Raw genomic sequence first — 22,891 nt, forward strand, 5'->3', positions numbered from 1 at the left:
CGCCGCCTGCAGGAAGAAAACGTGTATTGCTCCATAAAAGCGGCAAAAGAGAGGAGAACCTTTGAATAAGTAGATAAATTCGCGCGTTTGTGTAAGATAAACGCCAGATTTTCCACGCGATCTCACTTTACAATTTACGAGACTAATATCTCTTTGAAAAATTCGATGTCAGACTTTCCTGCAAAAAAAAAACACACTTTAATCTATAGTTTTCCATAAAAATTAGAAAAATTATATTGCAACGCGCAAAATGGTCAGATTGAAAAATCTAAAAGTCGTATTTATAAGAAAAAAAATAAATATGTGAAATAAAAATAAATCATAAATATTTCTAGAATTTCATATAAATTCAATTACGCATAAATATGCATATATATATATTTCAAGATCTTTTTATACGAATTTTAATCAAGTACACTTATGTAATAATTCTTACAATTAGATAAAAAAATCTTTTGTTTATTTTGTATCTTATCCGATTGGTTCGCGAAACATTGATAATAACGCACTCCCACAAAAAAAAAGAAATAGATCATATAATTGCAAGGATGATGAAAATTGCATTGTCGCGAAAGAGAATAAGACTCAGCATAGAAAGGGTATAACACGAAATTGATGTGTTTTATTTATATACAATATTTACAAAGGCGTAGTGTGAATCAAGTGGCTATATAAATGTCTTTGGTACGCTTAAACGCGCGCAGAAGCATGTGGCTTCATCTCCTTCATTTCCCAGTCTACAGTCTCCATCAGCCATGGTCCAGGAATCTTCTATACCTTGTTGAACGATAGTCGACGACCCGGAAGTTAGGCAATGCAGCAGACGTCTGGATCTTCCCGTCAATCCGTCTAGAATGCCGCGCCGACCGCCCACTCCTCCTCTTAATGTCCCACCCGGTGTTTGACCCTTAAATGCAGCTCTCCTGAATACTCCTGCTGATCGACTCCGAGTGCGGCCTTTGAAGACTGTAGAATGTCTGAAGTAGACCAAGAGAACGAAAATAGAGTAAAAGAGAAAGTAAAAGATAGAAGAGATTGTAACAAATAAAATTATTGTCGTAAAACAAATTGCGTGATCGTTGAACACGAAATATTTTGAAATGATTTAGGATTTGCATTTTACGTAAGAATTTATACACAGAATTTTGTAAATCAACAAAACTGTTAAAAATTTTATTTAAAATTTTGTTTTTAAAATTATATGAAAAAAGATAAGAGAAAAACATGCAAGAAAGTATTTGTACACTATGATACCATTGTTGATATGCCGGATTCACTCGAATTTGAAAGATATTTATTTACGGTTTAAAGTTAAAAGACCTGTCCCGATGGAGATATACGATACCACTTAGAAAAATGAACAGGCGACGACCGGGGAGGAATTGAATTCAAGATCTATTTGCAGAAAACTTCTCTTATTTATGTTAGTTGGACTATCATAGAATTTTCATAGCGAGTACTTTTATAGTATTTTTATAATACCATAGAATAATATATATATATATATGTCGCTGGCGACGGATCCCAAGAATTTTCGAATGCCGAAACTCGAAATTGTAAAGTACATTCCCGAATAAATAAACCTAACTGTAATTGGAATCTCTAAAAATATATTACGTCAAGATTCTGTAAGAAATTCACATATTTCATAAAATATAGAATTTACATAATTACCGAGATCTCAGTAAAATGATGTTTCCAAAGAAAAGATAGAGGAAAGAAATGTTCTACAACTTTTAATATTTCAGTGAATTTTTAAAATAGCTGAAATTTAACAACAAACAAACCACAATACTTTATCTCGACACAATTATACTCTTTCCTTATCCAGAATAAATGTGTCAGACGCAACGGAAACGTTTTCTCGCTCACTAAATCTGACTCGCAAGAAGATGGCGATAAGCGGAATCGTAAAGCAGATCGAATCAAATTCGAAAGTGGTTTTCTGTGTTCGGGATTATTGGGGAACATATGCAGATATATGAGTTCACTCTAGATCTCCTTAAATCGGAAGTTCCTAAAATTCTGCGCGATTTCATCCTTTTTTAAATATTTTATAAGTTCTTACGTTCTCTTCTATTGCTCTACTTTTAAAAAAATATCATGATAGGCATTTAAGATTGATATATATAAAACCATAAAATGTTTTAATTACTTTGATGAAAAAAACTTTGCTTTTTATATATTTCAAGATCAATTAGATCTTTCCAAAACAATCTTCCTTGATCAAATAATTAGATATCGATATAATATTTTATCTATTATTAGATAAAAAATTTTATCATAAATAATATAAAATTCCAAGTAATTCTTACACATTATTTTCACCATTAATCCCTCGCTTCGGGAAATCTTTTCTTATTATTTAAAAGCAACTTTTTTTTTCAACTTTTCTCCTGAAAGGGCGAGCAGGCCTTTAGAATTTAGGAACTAATGTCTTAGCAGATTACTCACGTTCGGCGATGCTCTCGGGTAATCTGAATCTTCTAGGACATCGTGGGACATCTCACGTCCTTCCAGTTGACGTGGTCTTCGTGGCAGAGACCCGTAACGAGGAAGCTTTCTGTCTGGAAGAAGTCCCGGGACGGATTTAGCGTCAATCGTATAATCGGTTTGAAGTAAGCCCGCGGATTTCACAAAGTATTTTGAACTTCTCTCTCAGCGGCAACTTTAGCAACTTTAGCTAGCTTCCTTCTCGTGAGGCGGCACTCTCGATTGCTCCTTACTGTTTTGTTTGCGAAAGCCGAAAGTTTCGCGGCTTGCGAAGGAAAATTGGAGATGCCCGGAAGCATCGGAGGGGAATGCTCCTATTTCGGACATTGTGGGAAAACCGAGAAACCGCATTCGAGACTTTACCGATAACAATAAAAAAAAATAGTGAAACGTGTTCTTATCCTTCGAATAATGTGTATTTGCTACCTGACTGACGGATATTCCATTCGAAGCATGTCGCTATAGTATCGTTATTAAATTACATTGATTCAACTGCTGCTAAATTTTATGGAAAATATTGAACGTTATAATTATTAAATTTTAATTTTTTAACAAAGTAGATTTAACAGGAATTTATTTTCACACATGTTTCGCGAATTCAAGATTTATGGATTCAATGTAGTTACTTTTTATATCTTAATGCATATATTTGATTCTTATTAAATATTAATTAAATTATATTAGATGTATTACATTTTTAATTTTAAGTAGTAAGATTGTGATCTAAAATTACGCGAAACACTATTGCCTCTTTTGGAACTTCCTATATAGATGCGATCTTCTCTCGCATGGATTACAGAACGCATACGTATTCCTGCGTGTATACATACATGCATATGCATGTATTCTCGTGCTCCGCGTGTATGCATATGCCGATACCCCAGAGCTGTCCGTATACCATATGTGCAATTTTCTTGAGAGTACCATTAATGCACCCTATCCTGTCTAAGGCAAAACCCGATATTCTTGAAATCCTCGTATAAATGCGGCAGTTTCATCAGTCTAAGTAGAAATTCACCGAATGAGATGGCCGGTTATGCCCGGACGATATGCCTCCGGTCCTTTCTTAAAGGGGCGCTTGTAAGATTTAAATGGTAAATCCCTGTCTCAACGTTTTGTGATTTGATACAGTGAATTTTCTCGCAATACTTCAAGAGCATTTTACTAACTGTAAAAAGTAAATTAAAAGAAATTGAAACAGGATATTGTTTCCAAAAATTCCGGGGTTTATTTTTCTTTGTCCATTGTAATTTTGTATCAATTTAAATCATTCAATTCTTTACGTTAATACATTGCAAAATTAGAGATAAATAAAAAGAAAAAAAATCCAAACATTCTTAAAATGTTAGTCTAAATTTACGAATCAAATTTTTGTATGTCAAGTTCTTTTAATCTATCTATACTTTTCACGGAAATTTTTTCATCAATGAATAAACATACAGTTTTTTTTTTTTTAATTAAGCAAACTTACCGGTGAGATGATTGGTCAAGGCCGTCGTGGGTATAAGATCCGGATTGCCGTCCTCCTCTTCGCCCTTTCCCGCGAAAGTAGCGATGCTAGGCTGCTGCGGCGGTTTCGGCTTCGCCGGGGTGGCCGCGTGCCTTCTCCAGAGCGCCATTAGCACACCGGTCACGATTAACCCCAAACCGGTCGCTGTGCCACCAAGTCCAATCAAGATCGGTGACATATCGACCGAGGACGTCGATTCGCCTGCGAATGAAATCTCTACTCTAGTCCCATCAGTCTATAAATAATGTATCCCACGTGGTGGCAATCTTCTTCCGGCAACTCTTATGTAATAGGGTTGTGTCAATCTAGATGCGTTTTATATATTTATCTGTAGTATATTATATAGAGAAAAACTAGAGTATATTTTGTATTCATTATATAGTTTATCGTTATATATTATCATTGTTAGAATTACACTATTGTCTTGCTAATCGTCACTTATTATTACTATTATTATTATTATCACCATATCAATTATTAGAGGAAATAAGTATTTCGTTTTATACATAAATCCTTGTCTCAATAATTAACTAATATTGCGTATATATATATATAAATCAATCAATCTGTCTGTTCATTTAACGTCTGTTCCTATTGCATTCCTTCTTCTCGACAAATCGGTACATTCGCGTACATACGCCTGCTTAAGATTTCGCACAGTGGCTGTGGTCAGCCACGTATCAGACGCGACCGAGCGTTCCAATTTACCTGTCCGACATCTCTCGTTTTCGGCAGGCTCGTGCGGACCCTCGTCGGCACGAGCCGTAATCTGTTTCCAATTAAGGCACGGCGTTGGATCCGATCGTTTCGAACTTCGTGGCAGGTTGCATTACGGTGGCCTAACGCTGCGGCTGATTTGTGAATCGCTCGCTTTGCGAGATGCAAGAACAGACGAAAGAGAGGTAGAGAGAAAGAAAGAGAGAGAGAGAGAGAGAGAGAGTCTGAGAGCTATGCAGCGGATTAGGAATAGCTCCGGTTCTGTGGGAACGACGCGCCCGACGCTCGCGTCGTTTCCGCGCCGTCGTTAATCATTCGGCTTTAAACCGCGAAACGGGTGTGCGTATACGTGTGCGAGCGTGTACACCGGGCGTTCCGAAATTACTGCTCTTCTTCGACTAAAGCTCTCCGGCAAAACCGATTCATTTGACAAAAATCTCTCACCGGCACACAGTAATTATTTTGTTAATTATTTCTGTAACTTAATTCTAAAAAGGCTAATGTGAAATTTTGGAATAATACACATCGAATGTGCTTTCTGTAATTATGGAAATATTATATTTCTATCAAGTTCCTATCAATATTTTTACGCGATAGAAACAGGAAAATAATTTGAGAAATTCCAATTGTAACGTAATTTGAAAGTTTAGTAGTATCCCATATACAATTTAGCACAGTTTGCGATAACTAAAGTCTTATATGAAAATTCTGTTAAAGTCCGCTTGAAATTAACTGAAGATTCTTTTGAACTGAAGACACAAAATCCTTTTTCTTTGATTGTTCAAAATATGAAAACTACTAGTACCTCAAGATTTTCGTTAATGAAAATTCGATTAGATTAATCAAAATACAATTTCCAGAGCACTTGATATAAATTGCGAGTATCGTAGCGAGGCTTGTAATTCGATCACCCTGTAAACAGGTATCCATTGAAGTTGCGCGTCGCATCGGCACGGTACAAACAACCGGCCAGCTAATTTGTTTCCAATTAACAATCAAGTTTCAGTTAAATGCTAATTAACAAAGCACAAAGTGCGTCTATTCACCACCATTGGTTGTGAGGCATAATTGAATGCGAACGAAGCATCGAGGAAACACATTAAAGGAAGGCAACCTATCACGAACCGAAGAGAGAACACGCTCCTTCTTTTCTTTAACAGTAACAAAAGACCGCATCCTTTTACGTCTTTTTGCGTTAAAACGAACCGTGGTATGCGACCTGTGTCCTGCTTTTGTGATATTCGCTATTGACAATCGACAATTCTCTCGATAAATTACGAAACGAGGAGGATTAGTACTTAAATACAACGCCGTTTTTTCCATCTATAACGTCAAAATAGCTAAAATATAATTAAATATTAAAAAGCTTTAAATATAACAGTTTTTTCAAAATTTAATTTTTCCTTAAATATAATTATTAGTCAAATTTTTTTAATTGACAACGTTATGTTTTTGACAGTTCTTCCTTAAATTTTTGAATCTGACTTAACAATTAATTTCAAGTAGAATTTATATTAATACACAATTTTAATTCTTTCAAATTTTATTAAAATCGTTACGATGTTTAATGAATGTTTGAAAATACGCTGTGACCGAATTTCTCCGATATGTAAAATAAAATATGTAAAATGAATTATACACAATTAGAAGCTACATTTACAAGCTTATCCTTATCGCATCTCTGCGATTTCTCATCCGTGAATTAACGAAAGCGACGATCACTTTCGATAGAGAATCATGTCTCTACTGGGTGTCGAGAAAATGGAGAGAAAGCGAGCGCGATGCGAACGCGGCGGAAAGCAGAATGCATAATAATGGCTCATAAATTTTGACGCTCATAAATTTTCTGTGAGGGTCGATCGCGCATGTTTCAGCGAAACCGGCAACGAGCTCGACCAGGGCTGACCTCGTGTGCGCGCGCCGAACTGTTCAACAGGGATCATTTGCATGTCGCCACTAGCATTTCCGGTTGAGATGGCGTCACAGCCATTCAAATTGAAGGATATAACTTAACACGCTTGTTCCTCAAATATGCAAACAGGAGCAAGAAAAACGTGAATCCGTAAATTATCGCTTTAGGTAATAATTTTTACAAAATAATACATTTTCGTAATAAACTTTTTTACGCTTTTTTGCATTAATTTTATAATACGCAATTTTGATTCTATTTTTATGTATGTGATTACATGTATAATGTTAATAAGATTTTTTAGTTTACATGATTTTTTAAATTTATATTAATTTTATATCACACACACGATAATTCATATTACTGCATATACATATATTTAACAATGCGAATGAATGATGAATTCATGCTAACCACTTCTCTTCTGTAACAATGGCAATTTTTGTATCTCTTGTTTTGGTAGAAAAATATGCTATGGGTTGTAAACATCTCGAATTCGAGCGCACCATTTTTATTAGAATATGTTTGTTTGCAATCTTTTGTGGTCAAACAAAGCGAAACTCTTCATCATTGTAATTTCTGCAGTGGGCACTTTTTATCGAACATTTAAAAAAAAAAAAGTACGGAAGTTTAATACACAAAAATCGGTAGAGTGCAGATTCTCTCGCGCAATATGCTATTTTTACCACACATTGTATTTTTGCTATCAAAGAGTCCGAATGAATAACAGGCGAACGGCCAGCTAGTCGATCGATAAGCTGCGATTTGACGTGAACGTCAGTTCGCGGGAGTTGAAAACGGAATAAAGGGTGCACGATAAAACGAGGAAAAAGATTTTGGTTCTAGTGCGGATACGTGATATCGATTCTATGCGCTCATGATTATTTGCATCATGAATGAAAGAATTAAGAAAAGGATTACTCTGAAATTTCCCTAGAGTTGTTCTCCATAGATTTTTACCTATGCATAATTTATGAGCTTTTTATCATGCAAACTATATTATGAACTATGTAAAATACTATGCATGTAGAAAAGAATTTAATTTTTATATTGATGCTTTTTGCCGTAGCATGTGCCAAAGAATATAATTATAATTTAAGAACAAATATTTTTAATGAATAATTATTTTTTATATATCAATAATATATAAGGTAATATTAATTGCTTGTTATTTTCTCATTAACTTTTTTCTTCAGATTGAAGTGATTATATAATACATAATATATAACTTCATTATCTCTCATTTTTTTTAAATATATCGAATGTTTGATAGTTGATATAATCGAAAAAGATACGACGGTAAATTATTGAAAGTAATCATTTTAAACAACCGAAGGTTAAATTTTAATTGTAATTTAATCAACTCTTTTTTCGTATCTCTATAATTTTAGTTCTAGAAGAAGACAAATAGTGTGTCAAAATAATATTGAAATTTGGTATTAGCAGAACTAAGGATTTTTATTCTTCGACAAGAGATTACCCATTTTCACGGATTATATCATCAATTACTAAATACTTCGTGTAAAATCATGGGTTGGATCATAGCCCTTTGCGGCACTGATCACAAGCGAGTTATTTCTTTGCTCACTACCGCGTGACGATAGTCGTGATTGGACTTGACGGAAACTTACCGGTAAACTTGGCTACTCCTTTCAAGACGACCTCTATGGCGTATGGCTCGCTGGAACCTTTCGCGTTTATCGCGTAAAGCTCGACCTTTGCCGGCTTGAGCATCTGAAACTGCCAAGAAGGGCTCGAAGACTCATGACGCTGTGTGCCTACGAGGGCGACGAATTTCTGCGGTAGACCGCCGTCGTATCCCTCGACGCAGGATATCCTCACCCAGGAGCCGTTCAGGTTGTAGGTGGTGCAGTTCTGCAACGGGTAAGGTCTGCCTGCGAAGAAGATGCGGCTTTGGAGATCGTGAGAACCGAGAAAGAGCAAGAGGGAGAATGTGGTATTTGATTAGGGAGACAAGATACGAAACCTTCAAAAAGAAAGCACAGTTCATTTTTCGAATAAATTTATTTTCTTCTCGTTTTGCTTTTTGTTCTTGTATTTCTCTTCTATTCTTTACTAGAAATCCTCCTAACTTTTATATTTTGGAGCTCTCTTAAATGTTTTATATAAGAATATATACAAAAAAGAAAAAAAGATAAAATAACTGTTGCAATAACAAATGTGAATTTAAAAAGAAAGTTAAAAGGTTAATTAATTTATAGCATTTGTTATACATTAATTAGTAAGAGAATTACAATTAACAATAATACTATTTACACAATTTCTTTAAAATTAAACATTTTTAAATTCTGAGATACTTTAAAAATACAGTGAAAACTATAAAAACATGAACAAAAAGTCATTCTCTCCGTGATAAAATGTGCAGATTTATATTACGCATTAAAAATATTCTTCCAATTACGTTTCTGATATTTTCAACTGCAAAACATATAAAATTCGTAGATAAATCACAGCAAGATCAATCTCCAGACAAACACGTTGCCAACGCTATTTTTCATATTTACAAAGATAAATAGAAATATTTATTTGATGCAATATTTGATAAAATAACAAACAGCAACAATTTAGTAAAAAAATATTTTAAAAGATCTTACAATTAGCGTTATACATATAAACATTTAATATGATCATAGATTTATGTATTATGTTTTGTTATTCTAAATGTAATTAGACCAATTAATATTTTTTTGTTTACTCTATATAGCCGCTGTTATTTTTCCTCAAATCGATTAATTCGATTTGATGAAAAATAACAGCGGCTATGAGATCGATTAATGATCTCTTCTTCACTTAAGTTAATATATATTTTTGTTATATTTCCATTTATTTTAAATCTCGTTCCACAATATATTATAAATTTATCTCCTTATCTTTATATTTTTTTACGAGGAAGGTTTAAGCCGCTACAAGAGCGCCAAAATTGAAATTCTGACGATATAAAAAAATGAGATTGCCGCAATGCGCGCGTTTCACAAATTTCGCTTTATTACCCAGCGAAAATTACGCCGCGTTTTTAAGGCAATAAGATTATATTATATGCGAAACCATTATTATTAGATACGCCGGTGGTGCATTAGCCGAGAATCCATATTATACACAAACGCGACTAAAAAGATTCTACTGTCAGCCATTACAAATCGTTTTATAATTTTTTGCACTATAAAAAAATCCATAAATTAACAATCAGACTGGCTCTTGGCAAAATTCTTTTTCTCGTAGACACATAATGACGCATCAAAGATTGTTCCATCCTCTGTGTGATCCTTTTCAAAGATAGAAGGTTAGCACACTCAATCCATTTAGTTTCCTTTATATTTTCTCAGTTTTAGTTTCTAAGTTAATAACATTTGTAATATTATATAATGTAAGAAATATAAAGAAATATAACACATAGAGAGATAGCGGTGAAATTGCGGATTTTTCTCTCGCGAATTCTCCAAAAGCATCGCGGCCAATGCGAGATTCTCTCAGTTGTTGCGAGTGTAACAAGAAGAAGAACACGAAAGATCATTGCGGTGTGTCTTGCCGACGCATGTCCTGCCATTATTACACGGTTCCACTGCATTTATTTTCGTCGTGTATCGCGCAATTGCTTTTGCCATCGCTAATCTCCTGGAAAGTGCAAAACGGAAGAAAATAGCCCGGAGGAAGAGAGGGAGGCTAATAGCACTGTCGTTGCTCACAGACGGCGGCTACGGATTAAAGCGCCGGTTTTAAAGCGCTTATTTTCCGTCATCTGCTTTATTATCCATGCTCATATCGCGAGTGTAACTCGAGACCGCCATTCTGTTCTCAAGGGGAAAAATGCGGAAATTCATAATTATCTCCCTTTTTCCCTGAATACAAAATTACATCAGACTTGGAGAAAATTTATGTAGTTTCAGTATTCTTAATATCTTCAATCGCGTATTTTTCGACAAATTTATAGCCAATAAACCAATTAGTAATTCAATTAAGAACACTTGCGCATGATATTAGTAAAAGATGTTATTGAGAAAAAAATTAAAGTTTTGACAGTTTTCTAATACGATATTGTATCGTGATATTACATACACTGCTCATTAAAAATCGGTCTGTTTAATTTTTATCGTTAACTCTCTATAATTATATTTTAAATTAAATTCTTGTTTAAGCAAAACTCCCTTGAAAAATTCAAACTTATTGATTCTAAAGTTTAATTGATTATAATTGTTGAACTATTATATATATTTATATTATTTATATACAACTTTCTGAGTTGATTTTTTAATGTTATCAAAAAAATGAATGGAAAGAAAACCAATTAGTAATTCAATTAAGAACACTTGCGCATGATATTAGTAAAAGATGTTATTGAGAAAAAAATTAAAGTTTTGACAGTTTTCTAATACGATATTGTATCGTGATATTACATACACTGCTCATTAAAAATCGGAAATTAACTTCAACTTATATTTACACAAAATCTAAAATATTACTGTTGTTTTCATCTTTATGAATTCTTTGACCTATTTAAAGTCTATTTTTCTTAGAATAAAAGATCAAAGGCATGCGACAGATCTAGAACGTCATGCATTTACAATAAATTTATAACTACTGTAGTGGAGAGCACTCGCGATGAATCGGGACCGATTTTAATACTTCGTCTCTTCGAGACCGCCTTAACGCGGAGATTAAATCGCAGGACTTGCCAACGTACGCCCCATGTTTACGATCTCTTCAGGATCTTACCGGAGAATGTGCATCAACGAGGAATAACGGGCACTTCGCATCATCGTTTCAATTAAATCACCGAATATTCGCGTCAGTACAGATCACGTCATTGTACTCGACAAGGAATTTTCATGAATCACGCCCTTCCGACATTGATGAAAGGTTTATAGAATACAATAAAATCGATATGATTTTTGTTTCCGCTGATATTTGCATTTGAAACTCGCAATCGCTCTCTAAAATTGGACCTATTCCATGTCGTATTATGTGCGAACAAATAAAAAAGGTGTACATAAAAATTTTATGATTTTTAAAAGCGTAAAAAGTCTGAAAATAACAAAAATGTTTCATCATTTTCATTAGTTTTTCGCATCAATAAATCGTTTAAATTGAAGCGAAAAAGTTCTGAACAATTTTTCATATATAATTAACATCGTTCAATAGATATTTATTTTTGTATATACATGGGTATTTATTATATACGTGGGTAAGACCTATATTTGTATAAATAATATTACGCGGGATTTTAATAATGATTACCCAGTATCGATCAATATCGATACACGATCATCAAGCATTGAGACGGGAAATGCCGCGGGCGCAGGAAAATTGCGTATTCGGTAATTATATAAGGAATACATTGGACCGATATACGAAATAAATTATATGTCCAATTACCGTGAGCGGACAGGTCATACTAGCCGAAGCGGGAAAAGAATAGTCCGCGGTGCTTCCGGCAAACTAAAATCGATTTGGTTGCCCGTCCGTCGACGAAGCGATATCGCAGCCCGTTGAAAACACGAGGAACCATGACTGCGGAACGGACAAGACTTTTCCGGTCCGACACGAGGATTCAGGAGCTAGCACGACGGCGACAGCGGTGGCGGCACGACAGGCGTTATACCTCGTAATGAACATATTCAATTACGGTTTTCATTAAATTCCCGCAAAAAAGCGCGCGACCGACGCGGGCGAATTTCAACGTGGCGTCTCTCGTTGTGCAACGTCCCGCGTTTCTCTCTTTCTTTTTTCTTTTCTTTTCTCTTCTTTTTCTTCCTCCTCTCTTTTTCTTAATCCTCGCGACTTTTCTCGTCAAATTTCCGCAAGTCGTGACGCGAGTGAGAAAACGCATACAATTGGCATCGAAATTTTTATTTTGTTCGACTTATGTATTATATTAATCCGTGCCTATATAATAATGAGCTTCAATAATATGAAATAAAAAATATGACATTTGTTAAAATATTTTCTAAGAAGAAGCTTAATTAGCCAACGAATCTGCATTTTAGGATCGTTACGATGAACAAGTCGCGTATTTACATATAATTATTAACGTAAATACATAATAATTGACAATATTGAATTTTGAAAAGCTGGGAAGATCGGTTTACAAATATTATCCTTCGCGATGTATAGGTTAACAGATTATAATATGGTTCTACGCGGATATTGTATTACTTGATTATAATATTAATAAAGAGATGGCTTTAATTACGTGCTATAAACTGCTAAATTATTCTGGTGCAATAATAGTTCTATTTCCACAAATTATGAATTAATGTTTGTACACAATATAATAACAATGAACACACACAATATACAATGAATGCACGGAACAGAATAACAATGATAATCAAGAGCAATCAGTTGGGGAACATATATCTCAAATAGATAATATTGTCGTACCTTGGATCGCGCATTCGTCGTTTTGTAAATGATTAAATATATTAAACATGCTGTTTTAACTTTAAACAGCCCTTTCGCGACTAGCAAATGTATACAGAAATATGAAAAATAAACCATCTGTATTATTCAATGTTTGCGAACGCGGATAGTAATTAAAAATTATTTTATTCACTACAAAAAATATTTTCGAACGAATATAAAAAGTTTGTACACATATCAAATGGTCTGCCGCGTTATTTATTTTCCATATTAAATAAAAATGCGGCGAAGAAATAGTCACGAACTTTAATTAATATGAGAAAATATTGCAGTCCCAAAGACAAATTTTACATTTTTATCTTTGTTATAAAAATTAGGTATATATCCATATTAAGAAGAAATGATATTTTTATACTGTAGAAACATATATATTATATGTGCACAGTTGTTGTCAAGAGATATCCCAACAAATAATTTTTCAGCAAAAGCTAGAACACTACACTATTGAATATTTGTTGTGTACTGGCAACTGATAGTTTATGGATTTTGGAAATCTGTTTCTTTGTTTTTTTTTATGCATGTGTTTTCTCAGTTAATAGTATTTTGAGTTATATAAACAAATATAAAATAAAACAAATCAGATTTGACATAAAAATTGAGCATAGTGCAAAGTAAAAATAAATAAACAATTTATACTGAATTGTGTGCAACAAATACTGCTCTTTTTCTATAATCAAATTATTATTAAAATAGTTTGAAAAACATATCGTATAGTACTTATAATTTTTTTTTAAACTAACTAGTTCCTTCCTTGCAATCTTTAGATATCTATTCCATTATTCAAGATTGTACACCTTACATCTGGGTTAATGATTAAGATGAAAAAACAAGTATAGTAAAGTGATAGGGAACTAAACTTGCACGAACCTGCGGCAATGACTTGATAAAGGCAGGGTTGTTTGGAATGACCTACGGCATTGATGGCCCAGCAGCCCAGGACCCCGTAATCCATATCGGTCGACGGGGTGTAATTAAGCCTGCTGGTTGTGCCCTCGTTGGTGTACTTGGTGGACGGAATGTCGCTGAGGTCGCCGCTGCTATTGAAGGTCCAATGGAAGGTCACATTGGTGGGGTTGGCCTCGACCTCACAAACTAAACTTATGGTCTCGTGCTTCAGAGCACCGTGCACTTCCTCGGGCATGTTGATCGGTGGCGGGGTGGCGTTCTGGTGCCTCCAGCCTCCGCCTGAATTCAGCACGTGCTTGCAAACAGGGGCGACTGCAGCATAACGTATAGATTTTGGCACTTCACTATGTATTCTAGGCAGGAACCCACGAGAACAATACAATCGAGATAAATCATAAGCTAAGAGAAAAGTGTAAAACGAAATATAAAATAAGACTGCATATATATAACTTAAAATAAAATATAATCAAGAGTGTACCGCGTTATCATTTTATAATATTTCAAAGAAAATAAACATACACAACATTCCAAAAGTATAAAAGAATATATATTAAAAAAAAAATAGGGAATACTTTTTATACCCTAAAAATTGGGCTATTTTTAAACCGCTGAAACTCGACGAAAAATCATCGTAGACAAAAAATTAAAAAAGCATTTTGAAGTTTCAACTTTAACACTCTATCGGTGGTTTAAAAAAATGTTTCTTCCTTGTTCTGTGCTTTAGAAGAGAACCCATTGTTGTGTTCCTTAAAATTATGTATTTTTAACACTCTGCAGCTCGATAAAAAAAAATTTCTCTCGAGAAATTCAACTCAAGTTTCATAAACTACAACATTTTACCTACAAAATGCTTTTTTTAAAAATTTTCTTACGATTTTTTTTGACCGAGTTACACGATTTTGAAACTAAACCTGTATTTTCTAGAAATGAGAAAATAAAAAAATTTCTTTGAGCTATCGATATCACGTTACAGTTGAAACATCGAGCTTCAAAACGTTTTTTCAATTTTTTATCTGCAATGATTTTTCGCCGAGTATCGACATTATTTCTAAAAATACAGGTTTAGAACTTGAATTGAATTTTTCGAGAGAAATTTTTTTATCGATCTGCAGAGTGTCAAAAATACATAATTTTAAGGAACAAAACAATAGGTTCTTTTCTGAAGCACAGAACAAGGAAGAAAAATTTTTTTTAAATCACCGATAGGGCGTTAAAGTTGAAACTTCAAAATGCTTTTTTAATTTTTTGTCTACCATGATTTTTTATCGAGTTTCAGCGGTTTGAAAATAGCCCAACTTTTAAAGTATGAAAAGTGTTCCCTATTTCGTTTTTAAGTAGTGTATAATGAATTGTTTTATATCCAATTCGTTTTATAATTCTTATTTCCAGTTTTAAGAAATTAAATATTAATTTTAATATCTATAAAAAATAATATAAATAAGAAAATTTTCTTAAAAATTTTCTTATTAATTCTTATTGACTTTTTACAATAAGTACACATTTTTGAATGAAAAATATTTCAACTATTTTGGTGGTGAATATTTTATTAAGAGAATCAAACATAGATTTATTTAAAATCATTTATTATAAACTTAATAATAGTGTTGTAAAATATATTGAATTATATGCGGCATAATATGCGGAGTAATCTGAGCCAAGAGTATTATTGTTGGTCGAAATATACGCCAAGTTATCGCACAATGCTGGTTAACCCATGGTTTAACAGATGATATAATTAATAATTACACTGTGTGTGAAATCTGTGGCTGCTAAAACCAAGTTTACTGAACTGACATATGTATCTATTACTGTTTTAGAACAAAAACAGACATATTGTACTTTGGCGAGTCAGTAAGACAAATGGTGCACGGTGTATTTCAAATTTCCGAGCTTTTCCGTCGAGCTTTCTCAAATTGACGCACGCTAGGTAAAGCCAATAAGAAGTTACGACGCTGTAACATTCGCCGCTAGGTAGCTACATTCGCCGTATTTCTAACCGATAAGCTAAATTTTTGAAAAATATTCCGCCTGCGTACCAGCACGCGAAACACGCGTCGGACAAAAGATTGGGATTTTCAGCGAAATTCTTTTGCATAAGCGTTATATATTAGACAGCGGGAGAGTGGTCCCTACAAGGGGGCGCAGATCGATAATCGCCCGCGGTATAACCGGCCGTTTTATTTATACTTTCCAACACCGTAAAATCGGAGCGCGAGGATTTATGCGACGCGCAGATATTCCATAAAATATCGAAGACTTTAGCGAAGTAGTAGTGGCCGATCGTGATCAGCCGCGAGGTGTACGAACAGAACTGAAGATAAAAGCGTTAAATTTCTGAGTTTCTCGAGTTTGTTTTTTATAATTTTTATGCTAAATCTTCTAATTTCTATATTCAGGGTTTCGCAAAAAGATAATTTCTCAATTCCGATTCAGTGTTTTGGAAAAACAAAAATATATTTTATAAAATTCTAATTCTTTCTCGATCTTTTCCTTCATTTTATATGACAAAAAATATTAAATAAATTTGTATTTAAGTCATTGTGTGTGTGTGTGCTCTCATACATAAAAAATAGCTTTCAATATCAAATTTGACAACTACAATATTATATTCTATATCTGCATTGTGTTGATTTGTGACATTCTACTGTACGCAGACTTCGTCGCTGGAACGAAATTTTACAATCAATATTTTCTACCGAAGAGCAGAATTTATATTTTATTCTGAAAAGATTACTTTCGTCTAGTAAAACGGTTAGTAATTAAAATTTCATTAAAATTTCTTATAATTGAATATAAATTCCGAAAGACAAAATAACTCAATTCTTTCTATTTCTTGTTTATATTTCAATATTTTTAATTATAAAAAAATATAGCTCTTAAATATCTCGGTTATTGTGGATTTTAACAAACTTCCACCGATTGTTGGTCCCCAACGGCGATGCAAAACCGCGTTCCAGCGACATTCGTCGCCGCGGAATTTCATCGTGAGGGGAAGTGCCATGCCACCGAGGCAATTAAAGCGGCGCTTTCACGAGAACGGCCTGCCCCGCTTACGAGCACAAGAGACCGTAAAACACATACTTACACATAACCTCGAGATTGACTACGTTGGACTTGGCGCGGCCCTCGACGTTCCCGGCCATGCAGGTGTACCCTCCGGCGGACTCTCGAGTTATACTCTGCAGCACCAGGGAGTGGTCCGAGAGCACCACGCCGGCAGTGACGTTGTGATGCAGCTGCTCCTTCTGAATAAGCAAACCAGATATCTACCGGGTATCTGAGCGTCAACGAACTGCTATGTGCACGCATGCAGAAACGACCCGCATCTCGTTTCAGCGTGACACAGTATTTGTCCGAATAATACCAACTTGCGTTACACACGATATTTCTAGTCGAGACGCAATTCAATTCAATTCAGTCTCTAAACAACAACTTAGAATCAATTTGAATCAATCTGGATCAATCTGAGTCTAAAACCCAAGTATAAATTTAAAAACGGGTATTATTTTGCTCGAATTAATTGAAAAAATATCAATGGTTTCTTTACCAGTTATTCTAAATTATTATTAAAATAATTGTTATTGTGTGTATTATTATTAATAGTTATTCTAAGAATAGTTTTAACCGGCCTCTGAACACAAACGCGCCACAGAGACGCCCGCAAGATTGTTAGATAACAGATGAAACACCGACGATCGTTTTGCGTCTGGTGCTTTCTCTCTCTCTCTCTCTCTCTCTTTCTCTTTCCATGTCAAATTCCCGCAGGACTCGACGGCTCTCATTGTTACCCGTCGTAAATAAACAAATTTGTCTTAGTCTTGGCATTCAGTACCGCTTCCGCCTCGGCGGAGATCGTGCTGCTGCTCGGGAGGAAGCAACCGCGGCCCGCCGCGGGTTGTCGTCTGCTCGAGGAGGTCGGACAAAGGGAATTTACGATGTACACTTGTCCTCCCACTATCTTCCCTATTTCCTCTCCCGTCTTTTTCCCTTTCTGTCTCTCGTTTTCTCTCACATCTCTTCCGTGGGATAATCCTGGCGCTTTCTTTTTTTCTGTGCTTTATCGTTACTTCTTCCTCGCCTTTCCACACCCTTTCCCCTCATCTGTCTCTATCATCGCTCTCTTGCGATTTTACGTTTTATTCCTCCTCTTTTTGCCTGAATCCCGTCGTATATAGAATGCCATATAGAAATCGTAAGCATATTCTTGGCTGACACATTTCAAGAGCGCTCTCTGCTTGTAATTTTTCTTAGAAAGAATTCAATTGAGAATGATGCTTCCTCTCTTACAGTGTTTTAATTTTAGATAAATAAATATATCCTGTGAAAATTTTGTATATTAAAATGTTATATTTTTTTTTTTTGAAATTAAGTAAGAAACAAAATTCCATTATCTATTTACAGCACCAACAAATTCTTTTAACTTCATTACCAATATCCCGATACTTAAACAATTATTTTTTGCTTTTAAAATTTGGATTTTATTTATTACTCTTCCGAAGAAAACCCCGTATAATTTTTCCTAATCGTGCTCTTTCACGCGTATAAATCGAAATATAACCCGCTCTTCTTTCTGTACCATTCGAGAACGATAGCGCCATATCCGCGTTTTGGACTTGCTTCTCCCTCCGATGCGGATTTACATTGCGCGAGAGAAAAATTCCGTTCAAGCAGAAGCATCGACGCGATCGTGATTCAACATATTTGTATGCTTTAAATCACGAAGAGATAACGGTGCTTTTTTTCTCCCTGAGGCACCAGTAAAAACACGAAATAAAGTCCACCGAATTCAGGATGTGGTTTGATATCGTCTTGCTTTTTTCGAGGGAACAGAATAAAATTTTTTGAAAGAGCCCGCGTTTTTATGTATTCAGCAATTTTTTAGTATTTAAACTTTATGAAAAATAAATTAAAAATATATTAAATTAAAATATACTAAAATTATATTAAAAATGTATAATAGAGTAATACTTTCTTAAATATTATTTCAAAGTATTTATTCATTAATAATCTTAATGAAAACGTTTGTGTATGAGAATATCTCCAAGATTTGAAAATTGGCATTACATCCTTCGACCTATCGACTTAGAATGTAATCCCTCATAAATAATCAATTCTATTTTCTGAATCTTTGTAGATAATAATGAGAATATTCAAAATGTGTAATGAAAATTGATTATGATATAGAGAAAGACCAATAACATTAACAGAGTATCAAAATATAGGATATCAATTCATTTGTCGAAATTAATTAATAAGAACAGGAAAGGATTAAGGATTCTCCGAGGATGTTTGCGGAGAGTTGCATTTACAAGGTTCGATAGGCGATGAGCGGATAAGATCGAACGAAACCGGGTCACAAATAACGTCGAGAGAAGGTACATACAGCGGCAATAACGACCGCGAGGGAAGAGGCTCGCGTGCTTGTTTCAGATGAGTAACGAGCTCCGTATCTGTCCTTCTCTCCATGGAAACTCTATTACATACGTATGTGCCGAGGGTGCCTGTAGCATCGCTGCAGAATCGGGAAGCGATACGTCTTCGCGAGAGACAGTATCGCCGTTGTATATGCGCATTCCTGTCAATGTCTTAAGCTTTAAGCGCTCGTGAAAAGCAGAGAAGCTTCACGATCTCGCGCATAATGGCCAATGGAGTAAACTCCCTGTAGTTTGATCTATATTTTATCGATGTAAAACAGACATAATACGACTTATTATATTTTTTCACAGAGCAAAAAATAAATGTTCCAGCCATCTCTCCTATTTCTTCTCCATTAAAAAGAAACTTGTCACACCTATATTCCACGATTTCCTTTAAAAATTATAGTTTTATAATAACATCAATAATTTTAGCCACTTTTGCAGCCGAGCGATTCGTATTTTCCAATGAATAATCCACGTTGTCAACGAACGTGAACTATTTCTATCTCGAAAACTCTCTCGCGGCGCAAATGGAATTTCCTATTTCGACGGCCACCTCCAGGATACGCCGTCCTGTGGGACTCGCGTATTCTCGGAGAGAACTCTCTCTTTCTCTCTCTCTTGTCTTACCGTTTCCGCGTGAGTTCTCGCGTAACATGACGCCGTCGTATTAGACGTTAAATATACGTACCGTGTCGGAGACCGGGTGATAGGAGCGCGTGCCTCGTTCCGGAATATATCCGTGTCACCGGGTATAATATACACGAAGCTTCCCCGGACTCGAGACACGGACGATAAGTTCCAACCCTCCACCCCCTAGCTCTCGCAGCAACACTCCGTTACGATGGTACGTGCATCTTACACCGGGTGTATCTCGTCGGCGAAAAGTTACGCCATTCGCTCGGGTTATGCATAAGTAACAGCTAAATCCTTTTTTAACTTTCAACTCGCGCCCGAGCATGCTTTCTCGTGGCTTTTGCGAGATGATGCGAGGAGATATCCGCTGTGGATGCGAGTCTTTTCTCAATGGAGAATTACAGAGATTGAAAACGTGGTACGATTTCGGTGAATTGAAATGCTGAGTTCATGCTTTAAATCAGTTTGAATTTTATGACTTTTTAGAAGATGAGTTTACATAACAATTTGTTAGCCTAAAATATAGTCGAAAATAAACAAGTTGTTATATAAGATATAACAACTTGAGAAATAACGAGCAAGGAGTAATAAAGTCTAAACCAACAATATATGGTGATCGAAAAATGATAACACATATATTTTGAGAGAAGAGAGTTTAAATTTAAATATAAACATTATATAACGTACATATGTCCAACATACAGAAAATTTTGTCATGTTTTCCTGTATGAGCAATTTTTCATCCCATTTCCGTGATGAAACGAGATACATCAATATCAAATTATTTCGAATATTGGATAAAGTTTCGAATTCTCAAAATACGTATGACGATACTAATCGGCGGAAATTCAATTTCCATTCAATCGTCGCAAAATGTGAAATGTCGCCTATAATATGATATAATGATGTTATATCATAGCTCATGGTGTGCAACGCTCGCCGCAACGTTAAACGTAATAATCATGTATCGACGATTTCGGATTTACACACGTTTTACTCAACCGAATCCTTTATATTGCATGGTATCCATAACAATGTAACGCAATTTCGCGAGATATCAAATAAAACGGCAAACGACAAAATGACAATTGTTTGTTTGTAACTGCAGCAATGTATTAAGCTGCAATGTTTAAGTGAGAAATATATTTAAATGTCAAAAGCCTGCGTTCGCGAGTCGAGTGTGATTTCGAATTCCCATCGTGATTGCGTTCTCGATAAATTTTTTTTCGTCGCAAAAAAATACGTATACTGCGGGGAACGTTTAATATCAAACGTATCATAACATGATTATTGCAAATATAGAGAGCACGATAGAGAAAATTTACTTAAATGATCGGCGTATACAAGCTCGAATTGCATCATACATATATAATCACATATGCGTTATTTCGCGCTCATATGATACAAAATAAAAATTTGCTGCAAGCGGTTTCAAAGGCGCATCCAAATATTTGTCGGCTATTTTTTATATCTCTTTCGATTTCCAGACGAAATGGCAGGCAGCTGCGAACTAATCCGCGACTGAATCGTCGTCGCTCGTCCGGATAATGCTCATAGCTGCGTGCACGATTTCCGCTCACACACGAAAAAAGTATTCTCGTCCACAGTCTGAATATTATAGCGTATCTTTATTTCTTATCGCCGCATGAATATTTTCGTATAAAAGTATTTTATTGATCGCAACTTTAAGAAAAATATTATTTAATCTGATTATTTTTTGTAATGTTATTTACATTTTACCACGTATTCGATATCGTCTGTGCGATTTGTAAATGAAATAATGAATAGAGAGAAAACACGAGTTTTATAGTAAAAAATATTCTTTAGCAAGTCTTCATTTTCTGTTTAATTTTAATATTCCTTGATGATTATAGTTCTCGAAACTGTGTGTGTGTGCTCTCCCTCTTCTTTTTTTTTTTATAATAATTAAAAATTACAATCAGAAAAATCGTTTCGATGAATAAGAGAGCTGAGCAGTGTGCAACAAAAATGTAGATAAAAATTTGTCTTTTGAATCTCTGTGCCGGTCTCGAGTCCGGATTAATTCTGAATCTTTGATAAAGACGCGATTGAAGCGCAGGAGTGTCACCGCGAACGAGTTGCCGCAATTTTCGCAATGGCGAACGCACGATGTGCGTTCGTTCGCGCAAACATGTGCGCTCCATCCGTCCGTTGGCCATAAAATTTTCGTCGCACGAACGTTTTTACGAATTGGTAAACCAATGGCGACCGGTGATTCGTGGGCGATTTATCGGTTCAGTTCGACGAGCAGGGCGGGACGCGGCATGAGCGGAACGGGAGAGGTGTGCGACGACGGGTGCTCGTAAATTTACAATAATTTCGACGAGAATGCACATCGACGGTCGCACGTCGCCCAACAAATAACTGCAAACATTCCGAAATTATCCTTGCTCTAAAATTCTATTCGGATGGCGGATAGAACTTATTCCCTTCGCTCTCCACTCTCCGAAAATTCACCGCATCGTGAATCGGATCCTTAAATCCTTCGCGAAAACTCGGACATTGATAATAACTTAACGAGGAAAAGCAACGAAGCAAATTGATGCTTGAAAGCATAATAAAGTAAAAAGAAAAGATACTAAAACATTCAAAGTTCTCAGGTTCTTTATTCTTTTTTAAAAGAAAAAGTTTTTTCTCTTTCTTTCGTCCCTCTTCTATATTCTTTATATTATAAATTATTTCAAGAGAGACGCACGCAAGAAAATATCTCGAAATGTCTCCAACTCGAAACAGCTATATCTTTTTTCGTTCCCTTTATATAAAATACTGTCCAATTAAAAGTTTCTTTCCGGGATGTACGGCAGGAGAGAAGAATTCCCGATGCGCCGTTCGAATCATATCGAG

At 35.1% G+C, this 22,891-nt stretch overlaps 1 protein-coding gene across 3 annotated transcripts in view; it reads right to left on the reverse strand.

Moving 5' to 3' along the window:
* Positions 1-595: 595 nt before the first annotated feature.
* Positions 596-22,891, reverse strand: part of LOC115243376 (nephrin-like) — a 251,510-nt gene continuing 229,214 nt past the window's right edge. For all 3 annotated transcript variants that reach the window (XM_029820317.1, XM_029820316.1, XM_029820318.1), the window contains 6 exons: positions 17,059-17,218; positions 13,935-14,285; positions 8,261-8,524; positions 3,965-4,204; positions 2,455-2,567; positions 596-977 (listed from right to left, as the gene is read on the reverse strand). In XM_029820317.1, coding sequence (XP_029676177.1) covers positions 909-977; positions 2,455-2,567; positions 3,965-4,204; positions 8,261-8,524; positions 13,935-14,285; positions 17,059-17,218 — 1,197 coding nt within the window. In that variant the 3' untranslated portion in view covers positions 596-908. The remainder of the gene's footprint in view (positions 978-2,454; positions 2,568-3,964; positions 4,205-8,260; positions 8,525-13,934; positions 14,286-17,058; positions 17,219-22,891) is intronic.

Source organism: Formica exsecta, unplaced genomic scaffold (assembly GCF_003651465.1).
Source record: "Formica exsecta isolate Colony F162 unplaced genomic scaffold, ASM365146v1 scaffold72, whole genome shotgun sequence".
Taxonomy (NCBI): Eukaryota; Metazoa; Arthropoda; class Insecta; order Hymenoptera; family Formicidae; genus Formica; species Formica exsecta.